The sequence below is a fragment of the Rhinolophus sinicus genome, chromosome 5, assembly GCF_057876585.1.
Source record: "Rhinolophus sinicus isolate RSI-liver-muscle chromosome 5, RSI-T2T, whole genome shotgun sequence".
Taxonomy (NCBI): Eukaryota; Metazoa; Chordata; class Mammalia; order Chiroptera; family Rhinolophidae; genus Rhinolophus; species Rhinolophus sinicus.
Genome location: NC_142505.1, coordinates 2,028,612 through 2,046,484, shown reverse-complemented (window position 1 = coordinate 2,046,484; position 17,873 = coordinate 2,028,612). Strand labels below are relative to the sequence as shown.

The 17,873-nt window shown below is 39.7% G+C and overlaps 1 protein-coding gene across 3 annotated transcripts in view; it reads right to left on the bottom strand.

The window, feature by feature from the left end:
- CNTN6 (contactin 6) overlaps positions 1 to 17,873 on the bottom strand; it is a 253,496-nt gene that overhangs the window by 68,469 nt on the left and 167,154 nt on the right. For 2 of the 3 annotated variants that reach the window (XM_019755809.3, XM_019755810.3), the window contains exon 7: positions 16,113 to 16,215. The exons of the other annotated variant lie outside the window; for it this stretch is intronic. In XM_019755809.3, coding sequence (XP_019611368.3) covers positions 16,113 to 16,215 — 103 coding nt within the window. The remainder of the gene's footprint in view (positions 1 to 16,112; positions 16,216 to 17,873) is intronic. 3 annotated transcript variants of the gene reach the window in all.

Genomic DNA, 17,873 nt, shown 5'->3' with positions numbered 1-17,873 from the left:
AATAAAATTACAACAGGAAAATAGTCCCTAAGAAACTAATCATTTATAAAATCAAGTTCCAATCTATTTACATTAACATCTTTCCTTTCCTTCTGTCAAGTCACTGGTCACTCCCTTACAGATTGTCAGATGATCTAAATATTTCTAATCTAAATATATTGTCAATTAATAGTAGTGATAGTTATTTTGCAGTGCTGAATTGTAAATTTTGTTAAAGATGCAGGATTTTTTCAAGTCAACAAAACAAATGGGGGAGAACCGTCAGATCCCATGCCAACTGGTTGACCACGCTCTGTAGGGTGCGAGGAGTAAGCAGCTGCAGGAGATTGATGGTGACTCAGAGAAGGCGTCTAGTACAAGGAGAAACCTGAAAAAGCCCTAGGAACTTTGTACTGGCAAACAATTCCGATCCTTCCGTGCAAATCAAAGATCTACACTGTGTAGGAAAGCAGCCAGGCTCACACGTAATGTCAGAAAACGTACCCCACATGGATGTGTGATGCTGAATGTCTGTCTCAGAATTAGCATATCGTTACAGATGCAACTTGAATTTTCTTAAAATAGAGTTATTATCATAAATTTAGTTTCTGTGCTTTGAAAAAGCCCTGCCACATACCACACATTGAGGTTGGCATTTTAGGAAAATGGCATATTCCTGACAACAGTTAACCTCAGATAACTGGATTTTTTATTCATTCATTTTATGGGACACCAAACTAGTACAAATAGAAATGAAGTTCTAGAATAAATTTTGTTCACATAGAAGAATCTTCACCAAGTCTGGTGAATTTTACAGTATATGCAGAAACACCCATTTTTTAAAAATACATGTTGTGCATATGTGAACATATGAAAAGTCACTACTTATGGGTGATGAGGGCATGAATGCTTTTTATTTCCCACTTTCTGTTTATCTCTATTTTCATTATTTTCCTACACTGAGCATGCATTACCTGTGTAATAAAAGAAAAAATTAACAAAATCTATTTACAAAGAGAAAAATAGAGGTTCTGATACTTGTCTGAATGCAATACCTTTTCTAGTCTCTTTATGACAGTTTCTGAAACTTATGACACAGACACGAAAGTAACCAACTGAAAAGCTTTTCATCTCAAGCCTTCAGACAAACAATAATTTCAGTAAAGAGTGAGTAATTTTCCCATAGTTATATCATAGTGCTTTGTTTTGATTATGAAGACAGAGGTCAATTTTTAACATAACTAAACATCTAAGTCTCTGAAGCAGTAATAGAAGCTTGCTCTTCAATAATAATGATTGCAATAATATTATAACAAATATACTAATTAATACTAACCACAAACTGCGTGCCAGGTGCTATGCACGTGTATAATGTGCACATATGATTTCACTGACTTTTGCTGGAAATGAGGTGGCAGAGCTGGGGTGTGTTCCCAGGCTGCTTTGCCACAGAAGCTGTGTGTTTAATCTCAAGGCAATACAGATACCACGGCTATTGTAAGACCCTCCAACTAAGTGGGGGAGGGGGGGAGAAGAAGAAGTCCCACCAATCTCAGCTATTCTGACTTTCCCCCCACCTGATGGGTGAAACAGCATATCCTCTGCAGATGCACCTGTCCAGTGGGGGGTGCAGTAGAAAATGTCAGTGTTACCCCCACATACTCCTGATCCCCCGGCCTCCCCAGATTCCACAGCAGGCAGCCCTCCGGCTGCTGTAACTGACTCTGTCTTTGAACTGAGGTGACCACACCTATGGCTTCAGGACAGAGCACACGATTCAGGTCTTCCCATCAGAGACTTGCGCACTGTGGCCACTGTGATTGGTCAACTACAGGAACCAGGCCACCCAATCAGAGACACCCATACCCGATACTGGGATACCACTGGGAGAGCTTGTGAAGAGGAAATCTATTCACAGGGCTTTGATCAGACAGGGCAATAAAACTTGGAGTTTCTAGGCAACAATTTCTCCCCAAGTGGAAAAGTACCGTTGAAAGCCAAAGCCAACACAAAGGAAAGAAACTTGGAATTCTTCACACACAGAGATCAAATTATGCCTGATGCCAAAAATCCCTCTTTGAACATTCCAGTTAGTCAGTAACTCTTTTTGGCATAAGCCTGTTTGAATTATATTCCTGTTGCTTCCAACCAAAAGACCTGACGGATAGATTCTGTGTGCTTGGGTTCAAATGCTCATTAGGTCACTTTCCATCTGTGTGATTGAATGATATGCTGTGGTGGATTATTTCTGGATATTATGTTTTATAGTTTAGATACATGAGAATTCTCGAAGCAACTAAACTATCAAAAAATACCCAAATAGTTAAACATTTTTAAATTTAAAAGTCTTATCAAGTGTATTGTGTGGCCACAATTCATGTTAACAAATTTCTAATGGGAGAAAAATCAAGCAATTTTATGTTTTCATAGCTAGCATTTAAATGCTGAGATTTTTGCTCAGATTGGTTCCATCGCTGCTAACTCGGAATGCCATGGTCCTGATTCACACTGGGGATATGAGACAGAGAGAGAATAAATGTAAAACAAAGGTGACAATACTACATGTGCATTTTAATGCAAAATTCCTGTTTCCTCAGGAACTTCTTCTGAAGACACTAAATGAACTGCTTCAGATTTTATACCCTCCCTCTTTTCTGCAGCCATCCCAAACGGCCTGTGGGTGGAAAAAACTGGAATCAACAGAGATGAAATTGTTTCAGCAGTGAGCTTCAGTTTTTAAGTGCAGGTTAATTTTCCCAACATGGACCAGTCTATGTAAATAACTCTAATAATGACAGTAATGAACTACTACTAATACAATGAAGAGTGTGGCCCTCACACGGATATTTTAACACACCTGCACAAGCATGGATCTTCTCATTTACAGAATGGAGATTAATAATAGCTCACGATTCCTAGGATTATTGTGAGGATGAGATTACATAACCCTCATGTGTTTAACCTGCTGTCTAGCACATCTTAAACAATATGTCTGAGCTCTGATGATAAAATTAATAAAATACCTTAAGACTGTATGATGTTATCTCAAGAGCAAGAGTCCTTGCTCATATTCACTTCTGCTCTCTGAGAAGCACTCCATCTGACTAGGGCTCAGCGTGGCATGATTTAGAAGTCGCCTGTAGACTGGAATCAGACCTCAGCACAACGAGCCAGTGGCCACAGCAGCGTGGCCATTTCTCCATAGCAGTGGGTTTCCTGCTCGTGGTGCTTAATATGCCACCTGCTAAACAGGCCTCACCCAGTCACAGAAGTCACGTTCCCTCCCTCATCACGAAAGCAGAGACGGCTCAGGTGATACAAGACATGCTTTGCTGGAAAGTACCTTTCTTCTCCATCAGGCTAATCACCTAGGACCACTATGGTAAGAAGAAATGGTATCAGACCGAGTTCTTTGAAGAGGAAAAAGAAATACCGTGGAAGAAACCTGAGTGTTTTTATAAGTAATAAGCATTAATAGTAATAAGCATTAATTGAGTGCGTACTGTGTACCTGGCACTGTGACTGGTGGCTTCCACGTGTCATCTGAGTTATAGCCTCAGCTGGCAGCTGCTGACAGTCCTAATTACTTCATTGGAATGGTACTCACGTCTGGACAGGTAATTTCCCCCTAAATTATCACCTGCCAACTCTCCCCCACTCAGTCCCAGGACAGGCTAATTTATTGTGATCAACCTTCCAGCCTTTGAGTCACCACCCATTCGATTAGAAGCACCAGTTGACTGTCTCCTGTATCCTCACTTCTCTTTTTAGGATCTACCTACTTCGTCCACACTGATAATGTCAGTGAGGCGACATTCACTGTCAGTTCATTTTACTTTAAAACAAGTGGTCCATTTAAAATGCAAAGTTAACATGTTAATTAATGCATGAAGAATGTCATGGAGCAATGGGAATCTCTAAGGGGTCTTTAGAGTGGAGACTATTGTCAAATGTCTTGAAACTGTGCCCTTATAAGTTAAGTCAAAATAAATGGCGCCATCATCCTAACTCCAGGTATCACCATTTCTGGCCACATTTTCCCTTCAGCTAAAATCTACCCCCCGCCACTTTTTTTTTTTAATCTTCACAAATATGATGTAGAAATAGAGCTTAAATACAAATCTCAATAAAGAAAAGCAACCTGAAGCACGTCTCTCATCCAAAGTTTCCTCACACCACAGACCAGGCATTCAGGGACCTCGGGTTTCCAAGGGAGCCGTTTCTTACTCTTCCTATTTTCTAAATCAGGGTTGCCTGAAATGTGGCTCCTCACAGCTGTGAAATACTACCAGATAATAAAAGCAAAGTTTTCTTTTCCTTCTTTCTTTCTTCCCCACTCCTCCGTTTCTGTGCTTCTTAAAGAAGCGTTGCCATAAATAAGGACGCATACTCCACTCTCTGTCGTTACTGTTTTTACTGAGTGAGCGTCCTATTAATTTTATCTGAAGACAGAGAATACATTTGTTAACCATCTGGCCTAGTTCACCCTTAATTGGAAGCTAAATTAAAGCTCTCCACACACTAGTAGGAAGTGTGTTTCAATTCTATACTTTTAGCCATAAATAGAACTTTCATTACTAGCACTATTTGAGAGAAAGCTTCTATTTCTCGCCTGGATTTCTTAAACCTCATTATGCACAGCTTAAGTCCAGGCCATACCAAGTTTCTAACTAGAAACGAGTACAGAGAACCAGCTTCCTAAGACGCTTATGGTGGGATTATTCTTAACTTGAACCTCATTTCCGAAAATCCTGTCAGTGGATATTTTCAATAGAAGAGAGTGAAGCAGAATAACAAAACCAGCAAAGACAGCCTTTGTTAAATTTTCAGACTGTTCAGCTAGCTGCTTTTATTTCCACAACTTGAAATATTCATACAAAGAGCCTGGAATATGAGAAGGTCCTCTGGGGGTATGATACGGATAAATTCATGAGTTCTGCAGAAAAGCAATTGCACGGTGTGGAAAGAGGGAGAACACTTTTCTGAGTGGTCTGCAGGTTGGCGTGACCCAGGCCCACTAGTCTGTCTACACCAGCTTTCCCTCAGGGAGGACCCCGATGGCACGGGGTGTGAGTTTGCTGTTTGACACCACGACGGCTGCAGCCCACGGAAAAGCCACAAATGATTTGTTCACAGCAACAGAAGCAGAATGGCACTTGCCGCAGGGCGAAAACGAGGACGCAGGCAAATTGTGTGTGATGGAATGCAAATGACCTAAGCTCTGAGCCTCAGCTTTCTCTTTACCTTTAGCTGGAGATAACAATGGGAGCCAGAGAGGCTTCCCAGGGACCTGAGAAGGAGGGATCACAGGAGTACACTTTGGAATCTAAAGCGGAAACCAAAAATAAGGCCTACTAAATTGCCTCATGGTCATGATTGTCACATAGAGATTGAAAGGGCCTATTGTCCAAATATTCCCTAGGAATTGTGTTACCATTTTCTACTCCTTTGAACCAAAGTAAAATAAGCACTAATTTACACAGGGACTGTAAACTGGAGCCCCTTATTTCAAGGTGTGGCCGAGCTGAGTAAGATCCTGCCCTTGGCAGCTAATTCACAGCTTGTCCATAATCTTTGTTATTTAAGGCATGTGAGGGAAGACTGTTAAACACAGGTCACTTTGAAAAGAAATCTGGTATTTGAGAATAAACCACTTTCCGTGTAAGAATGCAGGGTTTTGCTGCTCTGGATGCATTTCCCCAGATGGGAAACACTGACGTATGAGTCAAGGTAACTGACGTGTCCATTGGAGGTCAGTACAGGTCCACATCCTGCGCCATGGGATTTCGGTCCAGGGCCTGGGCTCCAGAGCCAGCCGGACAAGCCCCAGCTCAGTGCTGCTGCTGAAATTCCCTACACTCCCTGAGGTCACTGTCTGGATAATGGGAGTAGTGGCCATGGCTTCATAGGCTTGTCAGGGAGAACGGATGACAGAATGCTTGGCACAAAGTAAGTGCTCAGTGAACACCCGCTTCTCCTGCTTCCCTCCCTCTTCCTCCTGGCTCCCCTGGACACTGGCCACTTCTCTGCCCATTTCCTCAGCTCATCTCCTGAGAAGCAAGCCAGAATCTGGGGAAACTTTCTGGAATCCACTGTTCAGGCCCACTTGGGATTTTGTTGCCACTTTCTACAAAATGTGCACCACAGCTGAATACCTCAACCACGCGAGTCCTCTGCTGCTGTAGAAAAAAAGTGTCACTTTGGTCAAGGTGGATGGGTCCAGGGGTCTCTGTGCCACCAGATTTGTAGCGTTTAGCCTTAGCTTGGCCAGCAACCATAGATGTTCACATGTAAAGAAATCAGGGAGCCCCTGACTATGATACGGTAACATTTAATCATCTAGTGCTAATACACCTAACACTTCACCGAGCAAATGTTCTATGCCGGGCACTGTGCTAAGTGCTGCATTGGAAACACATAACACTGTCATGTGATACTGTCAGGAGACTGTCACTAACTCCCTGGGTGGGTGACATGCCCACTATCACACTGACATTAAAAAAAAAAAAAAGATTTGAACCACAGTCTGTCTTTTCACAAAGGCAGACAGAGCTCTCAACCATTATCCTTGCTCCCCTCAGGAACAAACCAGCACAAAACAAAACCACCCTACTAGGCTTATTAGGGCATGTGCTGTGTTTTCAGAAATGCATTTCTCACCGAATGAACTAATGTGTTTTATAACTACAGGTAGAGTTCCTTTTCTCCAAGGGCCAGAAGGTGAAAGCATATATATATATATTTCTTAACATACTGAGATGCTTCCAAACTCCAGTAAAGGGTCTAGAGATGGGTTCCTAGGTCGCCTGGGAAAAAAGGAAGCAAGTAACTTCGTTTCCGTCAGCTCAGTTCCAACTTGGATAAACAATCTTTCTCTCCTGCAACTGCCAATTACTTAAAAAGTAAGAACTGTGGGTCTCCTGAGAAAGGTGGTGACAGACTGGGATGGAAAGGACGAAGTTGCTTCCAGAAGCACATACATTCTTCTTGGATGATTTTAGAGACTTTAAATTAGTTTAATTTTAGAAACAGCGCAGTAAAAACCCAAGTTCCGATTTTGGAAAAGAGAATGAAAGGAATGTATGACATTGCATCAGAGTATGTCTGTAAGATCAAAAGAGGCTCCTGGGTAGGCTGGGTCGCTGCTCTCAGAAAATGGGCCTCTACAGTGCCTCTTGAGGAGGACTTGGCAACACATGTCGGACACCTTAGAATGTCACGTGCCCTTTCCCTGACGATTCTCATTTTCTCACAACATACTGAGAAAGTTCACATGGATGTGGACAAAATATAGCCACAAGAACAGTCATTACCTGGTTATTCATGACAACCAAAAATGGAAACAAAATGAGAGAAAAGGAAACTAAGTTCCCACTAGTAGGAGGCTGGCTTACAAGACACGTTTGAATGCCCCACTGTCATTACAGAAGGGGTACAGGAGTCTATTTAATGACCTGTAGACACATGCATGGTATATATTTTAAATATTGTTTAAAAGCATTGTACAAAAGAATATGCACTGCATTGTAATAATTGTATTAAAATAGAATTAAAAATTGAAAAATATATGCATCAAAATAGTGAAAGTAGCTATGTTCTTGGAGAGGAAGTAAGTGTGCAGCCAATTTTATTTTCTTCTTTTGGCTTGCCTGTATTTTTGTAATTTCCTTAAATTAATGTTTTTGACTTTTGCAATAGTACAAGAAAAGATAAACCTCACTAAGCATTTTCTGTTATATTTTGTTTTGTTCCATGGTAAGCAAAACTCTATGGAACAATCCCTGCCCTTCAAGCTCTTGTTTCAAATTCAGTCCTAGAACTCTGGTTCTCCTGCTCATGTTTGCTCTATAGAAAGCACTTGAACATTTTCTAATGCCTTCCAGGTACTCCTAGCCCCACTTTGCTTTTGCTCCCCTGTGAGGATGAGTAATGTGCATGCCCCTGGCTTTGGCTTTGGTCTGTTGCTCGGCTCCCACCTTCTCCTTGTATTTTCACTGCACACTTATTCCACTTCTCATGCAAGATTAAGTAAGTTGAAGTATTTGTACTTGAAAACAGGAAACCAAAAGAGAAAATCAGCAAACCAAAATGCTGGTTCTTTGAAAAGATGAACACAATTGACAAGTCTCTAGGCTGGGCTAACCAAGAAAAAAAGGGAGAAGACACACATAACTAATATCAGAAATGAAAAAAGAGTCATTACTACTGATCCTATCGACAGTAAAAATATGAGTTAGATGAAATTAACCAATTCCTTGAAAGATACAAGTTATGTAAATCCTCACAAGGAGAAATAAATGATCTATAACTATTAAAGAAATGTAGTCAATAATTAACAATCTCCCAAAACAGCACCAGGCCCCCTTAGGTTCACTGGTGAATTATTCAAACACTTAGAAAGAAATCATTATCTATAATCTCTCCCAGAAAATAGAAGCAGAAAGAACAATTTCTAATTCCTTCTATGAGGGCAACATTTCTGAATACTAACTTGCGATAGAGATGTTTCGAGAAAGCAAAACTACAGACCACTATGCACATTGACATAGATGGACACATCCTCAGCAAATATTAGCACATAGAATCTAGCAATGCTTAAGAATATTTATACACCACAATCAAATGGCCCTTCTTCCACATGTACAAGACTCATTCAATATTTGTAGATCACTACTCAACAGAAGAACAATCACATAATCATATCAGTTGGTACAGAAATAGCACTTGGAAAATTTCAATACCCAGTGGTAATAAAAAGTCAAAGCATACTAGGAGTAGAGGGAACATCACCCACTTGATAAAGACTGTCTACAAAAAATATGAAGCTGACATCATGCTTGATGGTGAGCAACTGGATGCTTTCACCTTAAGATCAGGAAAAAGGCAAGAGTATCTCTCACCACACTCCTATTCAACATACCATTAGAAACCTTCACTGAGACAGTAATACAAGAACAAGGAAGGAAAAGGTATATAGGTTGCCAGGGAAGAAACAAAACTGTCTTGGTTTACAGATGGTAACGTACAAAATTTCAAAGAACTGACAAAACATAAGTCTAAAACTAATAAATTATTATTGAAATGTTAGAATCCACTAATAAAGCATCCAGCCCTCCTTGGGTATGTGTGTGTGTGTGAGTGTGTGTGTGTGTGTGTGTGTGTGTTAAAGGTTTATGTCTTTCAATTTCTGAAAGATTGGCTTGAAGATTTGACAGTTCTCAGATTTCCATGCATGGTCAACAGAAGGGAATATGCTATGGAGTTTGCAATGCTATTTTATGCCAAGTGATATAATGTCATGATACAATGAAAAGCAATTAGCAAGAACCTCAACATTAGGTTTCAGTGAACACTCCGGGCAAATGGGACAAACCACGTGTTGGAAACATCCCGCTCTGTATCCATTCAATTCAATGAGAGGAGGAAAAACCAAACTGCTTGTTAGACACCCAAATAGGAAATTTTAAGATACCGCTCTGATTTTGTTTAACCAATTGTTAAAGGCCTAAAATGTGCTTTGCTTAAATGAAAAACAAAACAACGCCTGCCGTCCTGAGTACCCTGAGCAACCTTTCTGTGGCATATACTCTGCAGTGATGCCCACACGCGTAAGAATCAAAGCAGACAGCACGTAGCTGCTCTGCCCCGTCTGAAAACTGTGGAACACCGAGGAACATCTTGGTGAGACGTCAGATTTATCCCTCGACATTAATAGCCAAGCTGGGTATCTTTTCCTCCCTAAATTAGAAAAAACAAATAAGATATATACATATGCATAAATCTAGCCCCTGCATGAAGGCTCCAGAGCAAACAGGAACATTCGGTGCTGCTACTAATTTTATTTACACTCCAGATCACTGACAGCAACATTCCTAGGTTAAGAAAAAGAAAGGAAAATATGTTTGGTTCTTTACAAGAGCAGAAGAAGAACGATGAGGGTATCTGTGTAATTCCCTCACCAGGCGCAAGGCCTGTACTTTCTTCACCGGAGACACAGGTCCATCAGTGGGTCATACTGCATTTGCATAGCACCTACACACAGAGCTTCTCAGGGTTTCTAACGATACAATTAATTTGCAGCTTAGGTCATGAAGAGTCTGCCATGTTAAACAAATGAGAGCAAATGAGAGTTACATCTGTGAGCATGACAGCTTTGAAACCCCAGCGCGGAAAGTGAGATGCGTATCCTAAAAGTCACAGCAGTGAAAGTCGAAGCAGGGCCCTGAACTTTTGTCTCAATTTTTCTATCCTCACGTTAGCCTGCGGTGGTTTAAGACGGTCAGAGTCTAAGAAAAACACCCAGCCAGCCTCTCCTGACCTCACTCTTTGTGCCCCCTGCCTGCATGGCTGCAGCTGCCTCCTATGGCGGTTGCTTTGACTGAAACTACGTTTTCTGTGCTCTCTCTAACCATCTACCCCAGGTTTTTATAAGTGGTAGATATTGTCACTGTCACATACAAGCCAGTGTGGTGTGTGCTCCTCCATGGCTCGGACTGATTTTTTTGGCAAGTCTTCTTAGTTTGGATTTTTAAAAGGTTATCAACTTAGAGAAGAGAGTTGTGAACATTTGCAGCACTCAGCAGGGGGTGTATCTCAGCTGTAAACCAGCCTGGGAGGAATGTGGACTCTGGATCAGCTGGAAGGATGCTAGCTCACAGCCCACAGAAGAATCACACAAGTCTGCAGTAACCTAACTCCTATCATTGAAATCCAATGCCTTCAATAAATACACCACATCCCAGCACTCAACAATGCCACATTGATTATGTCTGTAATTCAATCTAAAAGTAATAGATAACCTCAAAAGCATAAAAATGAGAATCATGACTAGGAGGAAAAACAGTCAATAGAAACAGACCCATAGCTGACAGAGATGACAGACTGAGCAAACCACGGCTTTCACATCGCCGGTGGGGTTCCTATTACAGCAGCAGGAAGCACCGCAGGTCTCAGTCAGTAACTAAAGAAGCTCTAGAAAACCCCCAACACCACAGGGAGACAAAAACAGGACAGCAGAGGAAAATGTGACCTTCTGACACCACTGCCACCACAAACAGTAAACAAAGCCTACCTCTTAGCTAAACATAAAACCTCACACTGAAATCTAGTTACCTCAGTTCTTTTTATCTGACACAATGTGTCTAGGTTTCAACAAAAACATACAAGACATGTGGAAAATCACAGTCTGCAGAGACAAAGCAAGCATTGGAACCAGACTCAACTCTGGCAAACCTTTTGGAACTATCAGACTGGGAATTTAAAATTACTCTGATTAACATGCTAAGGGTTCTAATGGAAAAAAAACACAAAAAAACAAACAAACAACATGCAAGAACAGATGATTCATATAAGCAGAAACAAGGAAATTCTCAGAACCAAAAGAAAATGCTAGGAAAAAAAAATTGTAGTACGATCAGCATGCTTTTGGTGGGCTGACCAGTGGACTGAACATGGCTGAGGAAAGAGTAAGTGAACTAGAAGAACCATCAATAGAAACTTCCCCAACTAAAACACGAAGAGAAAAGGAATCAAGATAAAACAAAAAAGAACAGAATATCCCAGAACTGGGGACAATTATAAATGGTGCAATCAATGTCTAATGGGAATATCACAAGGAGAGCAAAGAGAGAAATGAACAGAAGAAATATTTGAAGTAATAATTGCTGGGAATTTTCCAAAATTAATGACAGCTACCAAACCAAAACACAGACGCAGGAAGCTCAGAGAACATTAAGAGAAATACCAAAATAATGTACACATTTAAGAGCAGGACCATTCCCGTGGATAAAGGCGATATTTCCCTATTTCCTATGTGAGTATACATGTGCTACATTTCACAAATGTTTAATGAAAACCATCAGCACATCAGGAACTACCTTGCATCTTAAACATGAACAACTTAAACAGAAGAGGTGGCCTTGACCTGTCTTGATTATTTTCTCCTTCCTATTCACCTACTCATCTACTGGTTCCCTCCTCTCTCTCTCTCTCTCTCTCTCTCTCTCTCTTTCTGCCTCTCTCTGTCTCTCTCTGTCTCTCTCTCTCTCTCTCATCAAAATATATAAAACTTAGCTTAATGAATGTGTAGCTTATAGCACAGAATAGTCAGTAGTTGGTTAGCAAAAGTGCTTAGAAACACTATTAATAAGAAAAGAACTTTGACGCCATTCCTCCTTGAATCAATTAGCTTTTCTCAGTTTTCATTCATCAAACACCTAATCAAGGAGCTCAGTACCTCGGACAGTGAACAAGGAGATTTAAATGGATTTGTACAAAACAGTCCCCTTATTTGGAAAAAAGTAACTAAACCCAAAAGGTCAGAGAACATGGTTTATAATTATCAATCAAGTGTATAAAAACATTTCACAAGAAACCTACACCTACAGGTTTATAATTTAGAAAGCAAGAAGTCTGATGTTATTATCAGATTGTTAATTATACCTATCACATATTTAATTTTCTAGGGCATGTGTTGTTCTTTACGTCTGTTAATTTTGCAAATTTAGAAAAGTTGGTAGGTAGAGTATTTGGTAAATACCAATTTTATAATGGGCTGAAAAGAGTTTTCAGTGTCTTTGCAATGTTTCAACTACAATGCAACTTGTTTTCTGAAAACCACTGGCAACATTACATAAAAACTCATTTTGATAGTAGCTCTCATTTGTATAATAATATCTCCCAAAATACACAAAGCATTTTCACATACATTTTGTTCATTTGAAGATATAAGAAATACATCTTCAATCCAGTAACATAAAACATGTGTCTGGCACAGGCATTTTAGCACTATCACTTGGACTGATGAATGCTTTGGAGTTTCTATTTTAACCTCAAGGAATTCCAATTCCATATTAATGACTTAATTTAATAAACAATATCACAACATTGATTGATTTTATCAGATAAAATATTATGGTGTATATTCCATTAAATCAATGATTTTCTTGACAATTTTCTATGAAGTTCAGTTAAGTAAGTCTCATCATTTTCCCTTTCTTCTTTAATTTTATGTCATGTGCAAATTTTTTTTAAGTATGAACTTAACAATGGATGTATAATTTATCAGTCAAATTTTTTTGACCATACATATCAGATTTACCATTTTGAGAGGTTATTTTAACTACTATTTTTCCAACTAAATTTTCTTGCACCAAATATTGCTAACCCCAATTTTATCTAGAAGTTCAGGTACTCCCACATGTTTTAATAACAAATGTTAGTGTGTGTAGTTTTAGTGATTGTCAGTTTTTAATGTGTTGTTTCCATCACCATGAGGTTAATTAAAAATGAGAGATGGTTTTATTTATTTCTAAATTCTCCATCTGAGAATTCTTGGAAATTTACCTCATATATTCTAAGGCATCCCTCGTCCTGCTTAGACTGCAACCCCACTTCTTCCATATACTTCCAGTGAATTCTAAGAGCACGTACCCGTGACCAGATCAAAAGAGTGAGGTCAAGTGATGAATTCTAAACGGGCTGGTCAAAATTTCCTGACTCTGCCTTTTTCCTTTCTTCCACCCCTTACTTTTACAGCAAGCTGGGTCAAAAAGTGGTGCAGATCTATAGCAATATCTTGAGTGTCATAAATGTCCCCCCAAATGCAGGCTAAATTATTACTTATCACTCATCTGTTTTAATATACTGTGTTTCCCCAAAAATAAGACCTAACTGGAAAATAAGCCCTAGTATGATTTTTCAGGTTGACATCCCCTGAACATAAGCCCCAATGTGTCTTTTGGAGCAAAAATTGATATAAGAACCGGTCTTATTTTGGAGGAAACATGGCACGTGTGTGTAGAGAGAGAGAGGGTGGGGCAGAGAGAGATCCAGGTGTTACTCTTTCAAATTTTCTGTAGGTTTGAATTTTTTAGAAGTGAAGTGCAGAAATGAATAAAACTAAGAAATCTGATACGTGAGCAATTCAAAGACTATTTTGATCAACTAACTTTTCTCCTCGTCTGCTCCTCTTTTCTACTTCAGACAGACCCCACTTGCTGCTTCCTCGGTTGTGTCGTCATCAATACTGAGGCAGAAGGAAAATAAACAGGCCTAAGAGATACAAGAATTCCTAGATGCTCTGAGATAACGATTTCTGGTTGGACCATCCTCACTAACACACACACTGGTTACACACAGAGAGAATGGGATTGCACTTCGCGTTCAGAATAATTCAACGTTACTGCCAAGTGCCGGCCCAGTGCTGACTGTGTTTTACATGTATTCCCACTCTGGTCTTCAGAACACTCACAGGAGGCAGGTGGCACCGCAACGCCTTTCCGATGAGAATATGGAAATTATGTCACAGAGGACAGAAAGCATGTTTGCGCACAGTCAGACAACTCCTGAGAAATTTGGGATTCAGTCTGCTACCGCTGACTTTCAGAGCAGTTATCTGAACCACTTACTCAAAGTTTCTAAGTTCAGAACTTAAAATCAGAGGGACTTGTTTGATTGCCCTCATCTTCCTCACAGAAGCGTGAAACAACAGATTATTCACCCAGTCGAAACCTCAGTTTTCTCGTATGTAGTAAAAATATGATATTCCCCATACAATGATGATGATGTCATATAAATTATTAGTTATAAATGTTTAACAAATAAAATTTATTTACGTGAGATTCTCGAGAACTAGCCTCAACAATTTTCAGTTATTACGCAAGAGTATTTCTTAAATTTCAGGAATTCTTTACTTCCTGATGCCAAGTATGTTAGAGTGAGCTATTGCTATTCTTTTCAGATTCTGCCTTTCGTCAGCTTTCTTTTTAAATAAATCATCTAACTCTCCAAGCATTTCGCTGACAAACGTTTTATTTTTTTTTGTAAACTTTAATTTTTGAGAAAGTTTGAAAATGGTCCAAGTCCATCATTTCTTAAAAGGCAGGCAAACAAATAAAAACTGTGACATAAAGTCCCTGTATGTCACTTCTTTATGAATAATTTAATCAATCAATAATTATTGGACAAATACTATAGGACCAGCACTGTATGAAAGTAAAGTATGGTCTCTTAAATACATGAAAAATAAATAACCTGAAAATTTGAATTTAAAGAGCTACAAGATTTCATATATAGAAAGGAACCTAAGAGATTTCATAACCAGCACTATTTACTTAAAAACAAGATGGAGACTTTAAAGGACCTTTCCCACAGTTTGGACTGTAATCGGTATTTATAAATGCGATGACCAAATTAGGACTAGACTCTCGATTTAAAGGTATCCCTCAAAAACAGTGCGAGTCAAGTCTCTTACTATCCCAAGTATGTTCTACAGACAAGAAGAATCAGTGCTGCCTGAGAGCTTGTTAGAAAAGGAGAAAGCAGACCTCAGCCAAGGCCTCCAGAATCTCAGTGTAACCATGTGCCCCGGTGGTTCACACACACACTTGTGTTTAAATATGGGTCACCCCAATTAATTCAATAAATAAAAATAAATTAAAAAAAGAAAAAATGGCAGATCAAGTATACGCATATCTATCTCTATGTTATTTGGGTACCGGTGTTCACAGACTTAATAATGAAGTTTGAACAGCCACCAAAGGTAAAGAGGTGTCCGAATAACATGTGCAAAAAATGCAGACATTTGGCTGACAGGCATTCAGATCTGTAGGCTAATATGCATCTATCTGACAAAACAAAACGCCTTCTCTGTCAGGGCTGGTTCGGCTCTGTTCTGAGTACCCACCATGAACACAGCCTCTAGTTGGTCTTACTGGAATGACTACCAGGGCAGGTTTTTCATGTACAGTTATCGCTGGTTAATTAAGCAAGGAGACACCATGGGCGCTGTCTCTGGGCCTACGATGCAACGGCGTGAAGGGTACATGGAAGGTTAGAGACATGCCCACGTCTTCCACGAGCACTTTTCCTGTGCAGTGTGCCGCCTCATTGGGTGTCAACATGCTCACACTAGAGGAAATGCCAGCACATTTCGGGGAGAGTAGCAACCCCGATCATTTTCAGAGTATTAAGTACGTGTGTTTAAATTCCAATCAGAAAATTCCACGTTTTCTCAGCATTTGAAATGTATTTGGTAGTTTACCTTAAAGCAATGTTTCAATAACAAAAAGTTGTGTTTTTTTTTTTTTTAAATTAAAACACCAGGTAAAAACAACAAAATAAAACAACCTTACTTTCCAAGGGCAAAGCATTCCAGTTTTACAGATGAATCCTTTGCAGCTTGTATAGTTTCAGGAAAACGCACTTCAATCTTTGGCTCATATTCCCCCATCACACCTGTTAAACATCAAAAGAGCTCGCAGGATTTCTGGAGAAGAGAACTTTTCTATGAAGCAAATGTTTCATTAACCAAAATCGGACTCTTCTGTCCTTCAATTCACAATGTTTTCGTATCCTTTAATGAGCAACAGAGAGCAAGGACATGTCATGATGCTGTTTAAGGAACTTGTCATTTCCCGTCTCCCTTGAAACATAAATATCAAAGTGTCAGGACAGAGGCGTCCGTCAGCATCGGAAGGAGAATGAGTGTCACCAATTAAAACCTGAGCACCCCTAGATTCTGAGATTCTTCTGAGTTAACAGAAACGTTTCTAGAGACATCCAGATCTGTTACCCTTCATGGACTTACAGGGTCAGATCAGTTCAGGAAAAAAGAAATTTTCCGTTAACACCGTCAGAGGTCTGATGCAGCACCTGCTACTTAATGCAAAATATCCGTGTTTCTGCAACCAAACCTATGAGGTCATCACACTAATTGGGATAAAGACCTCAATATTCTTACGCCACTTTATTAAGATTTTACTGCTAAATGAGTTTGCCATGCACGTGTACCAAACGTTTTTGTTTTTATAGTTTTATAATGCCCAATCAGAAATTGTGGCTATGGGCTAAGACAAGAATAAGACAGTGGTCTAATACATTGTACGTATGCTCTGCACCAGAGGAATTGGGACAGAAATATGCCTCTCGCTGGTCCCATTAGCTTCATTAATTTAACCAGTGACAAGTCAAGATTCTTCAAATTTTTGATTATGTTTTTACTTATACACCAGACACCAGAGTAACGTATTCCTACTGGTGGCAAGTTATTGGTGGCCAGTTCAATTGCACAAAAGGTAGAAATCACAAAATACATATAACAGAAATGCTTCATTTTTAAGACCTTGATCATTCTGATCATTCAAAAAGGCCTTGGTTGAGGAGGTAGAGCGTACTACCGTGTTCAACCAAATCGGTAGGCTTTGTATTTCCCATTTTCCTGACATCGGGCATTTCTCAAGTGACTACTTTTAGAAGAGCTTTGAATTTTTAAATATTATGTACAATACTCTGATCTATTGTTACCATAAATGTGTGGGAGGGAATAGAGGGGACGGAAGGATAAAGAAATTAAGAAGGGGAGAAGCAGAAAATAAGAGAAAACAGAAAAAAGTGGAAATATGGTAGAATGTTTCTGCATGTTATTGGCTGATGAGCTCTTCCCATCACGAACAGAGAGCTCACTGAAGCGGAGAAATCAGACTTAGAAATGAATCTTATGGTTGCTGAACTCCAAATTAAGAGCCTGCAAACATGGTTGGGTGGTTCGTGACTACAAAAGCTCTGCCCTAGGAACGCCCTGTATGGAACAAATGCCGGTTCCGTGAGCCATTGCTAGCACTATGCTCCCGCTTTGCTTCAACTCCTTAGGGACAAGAGACTCTCTGAGGGACTCATTCAAGTCCAGAATCTGATTAAAAGGGCATCGGCGGACTTTTTGCCTTTACATTTCTCACTGTGACTGTTTAATTAAAGAACCCACTAGAGGGTTTTCTACTTCGATGACTTCCTTAGGTTTTCTATTCTCTAAATCCTGGACCAGCTATGACGTGACTAAGCTACAGAACTCATCAGAGACCAATCTGAAGTATGTTTCTTGGAGGAATATAGTCAGT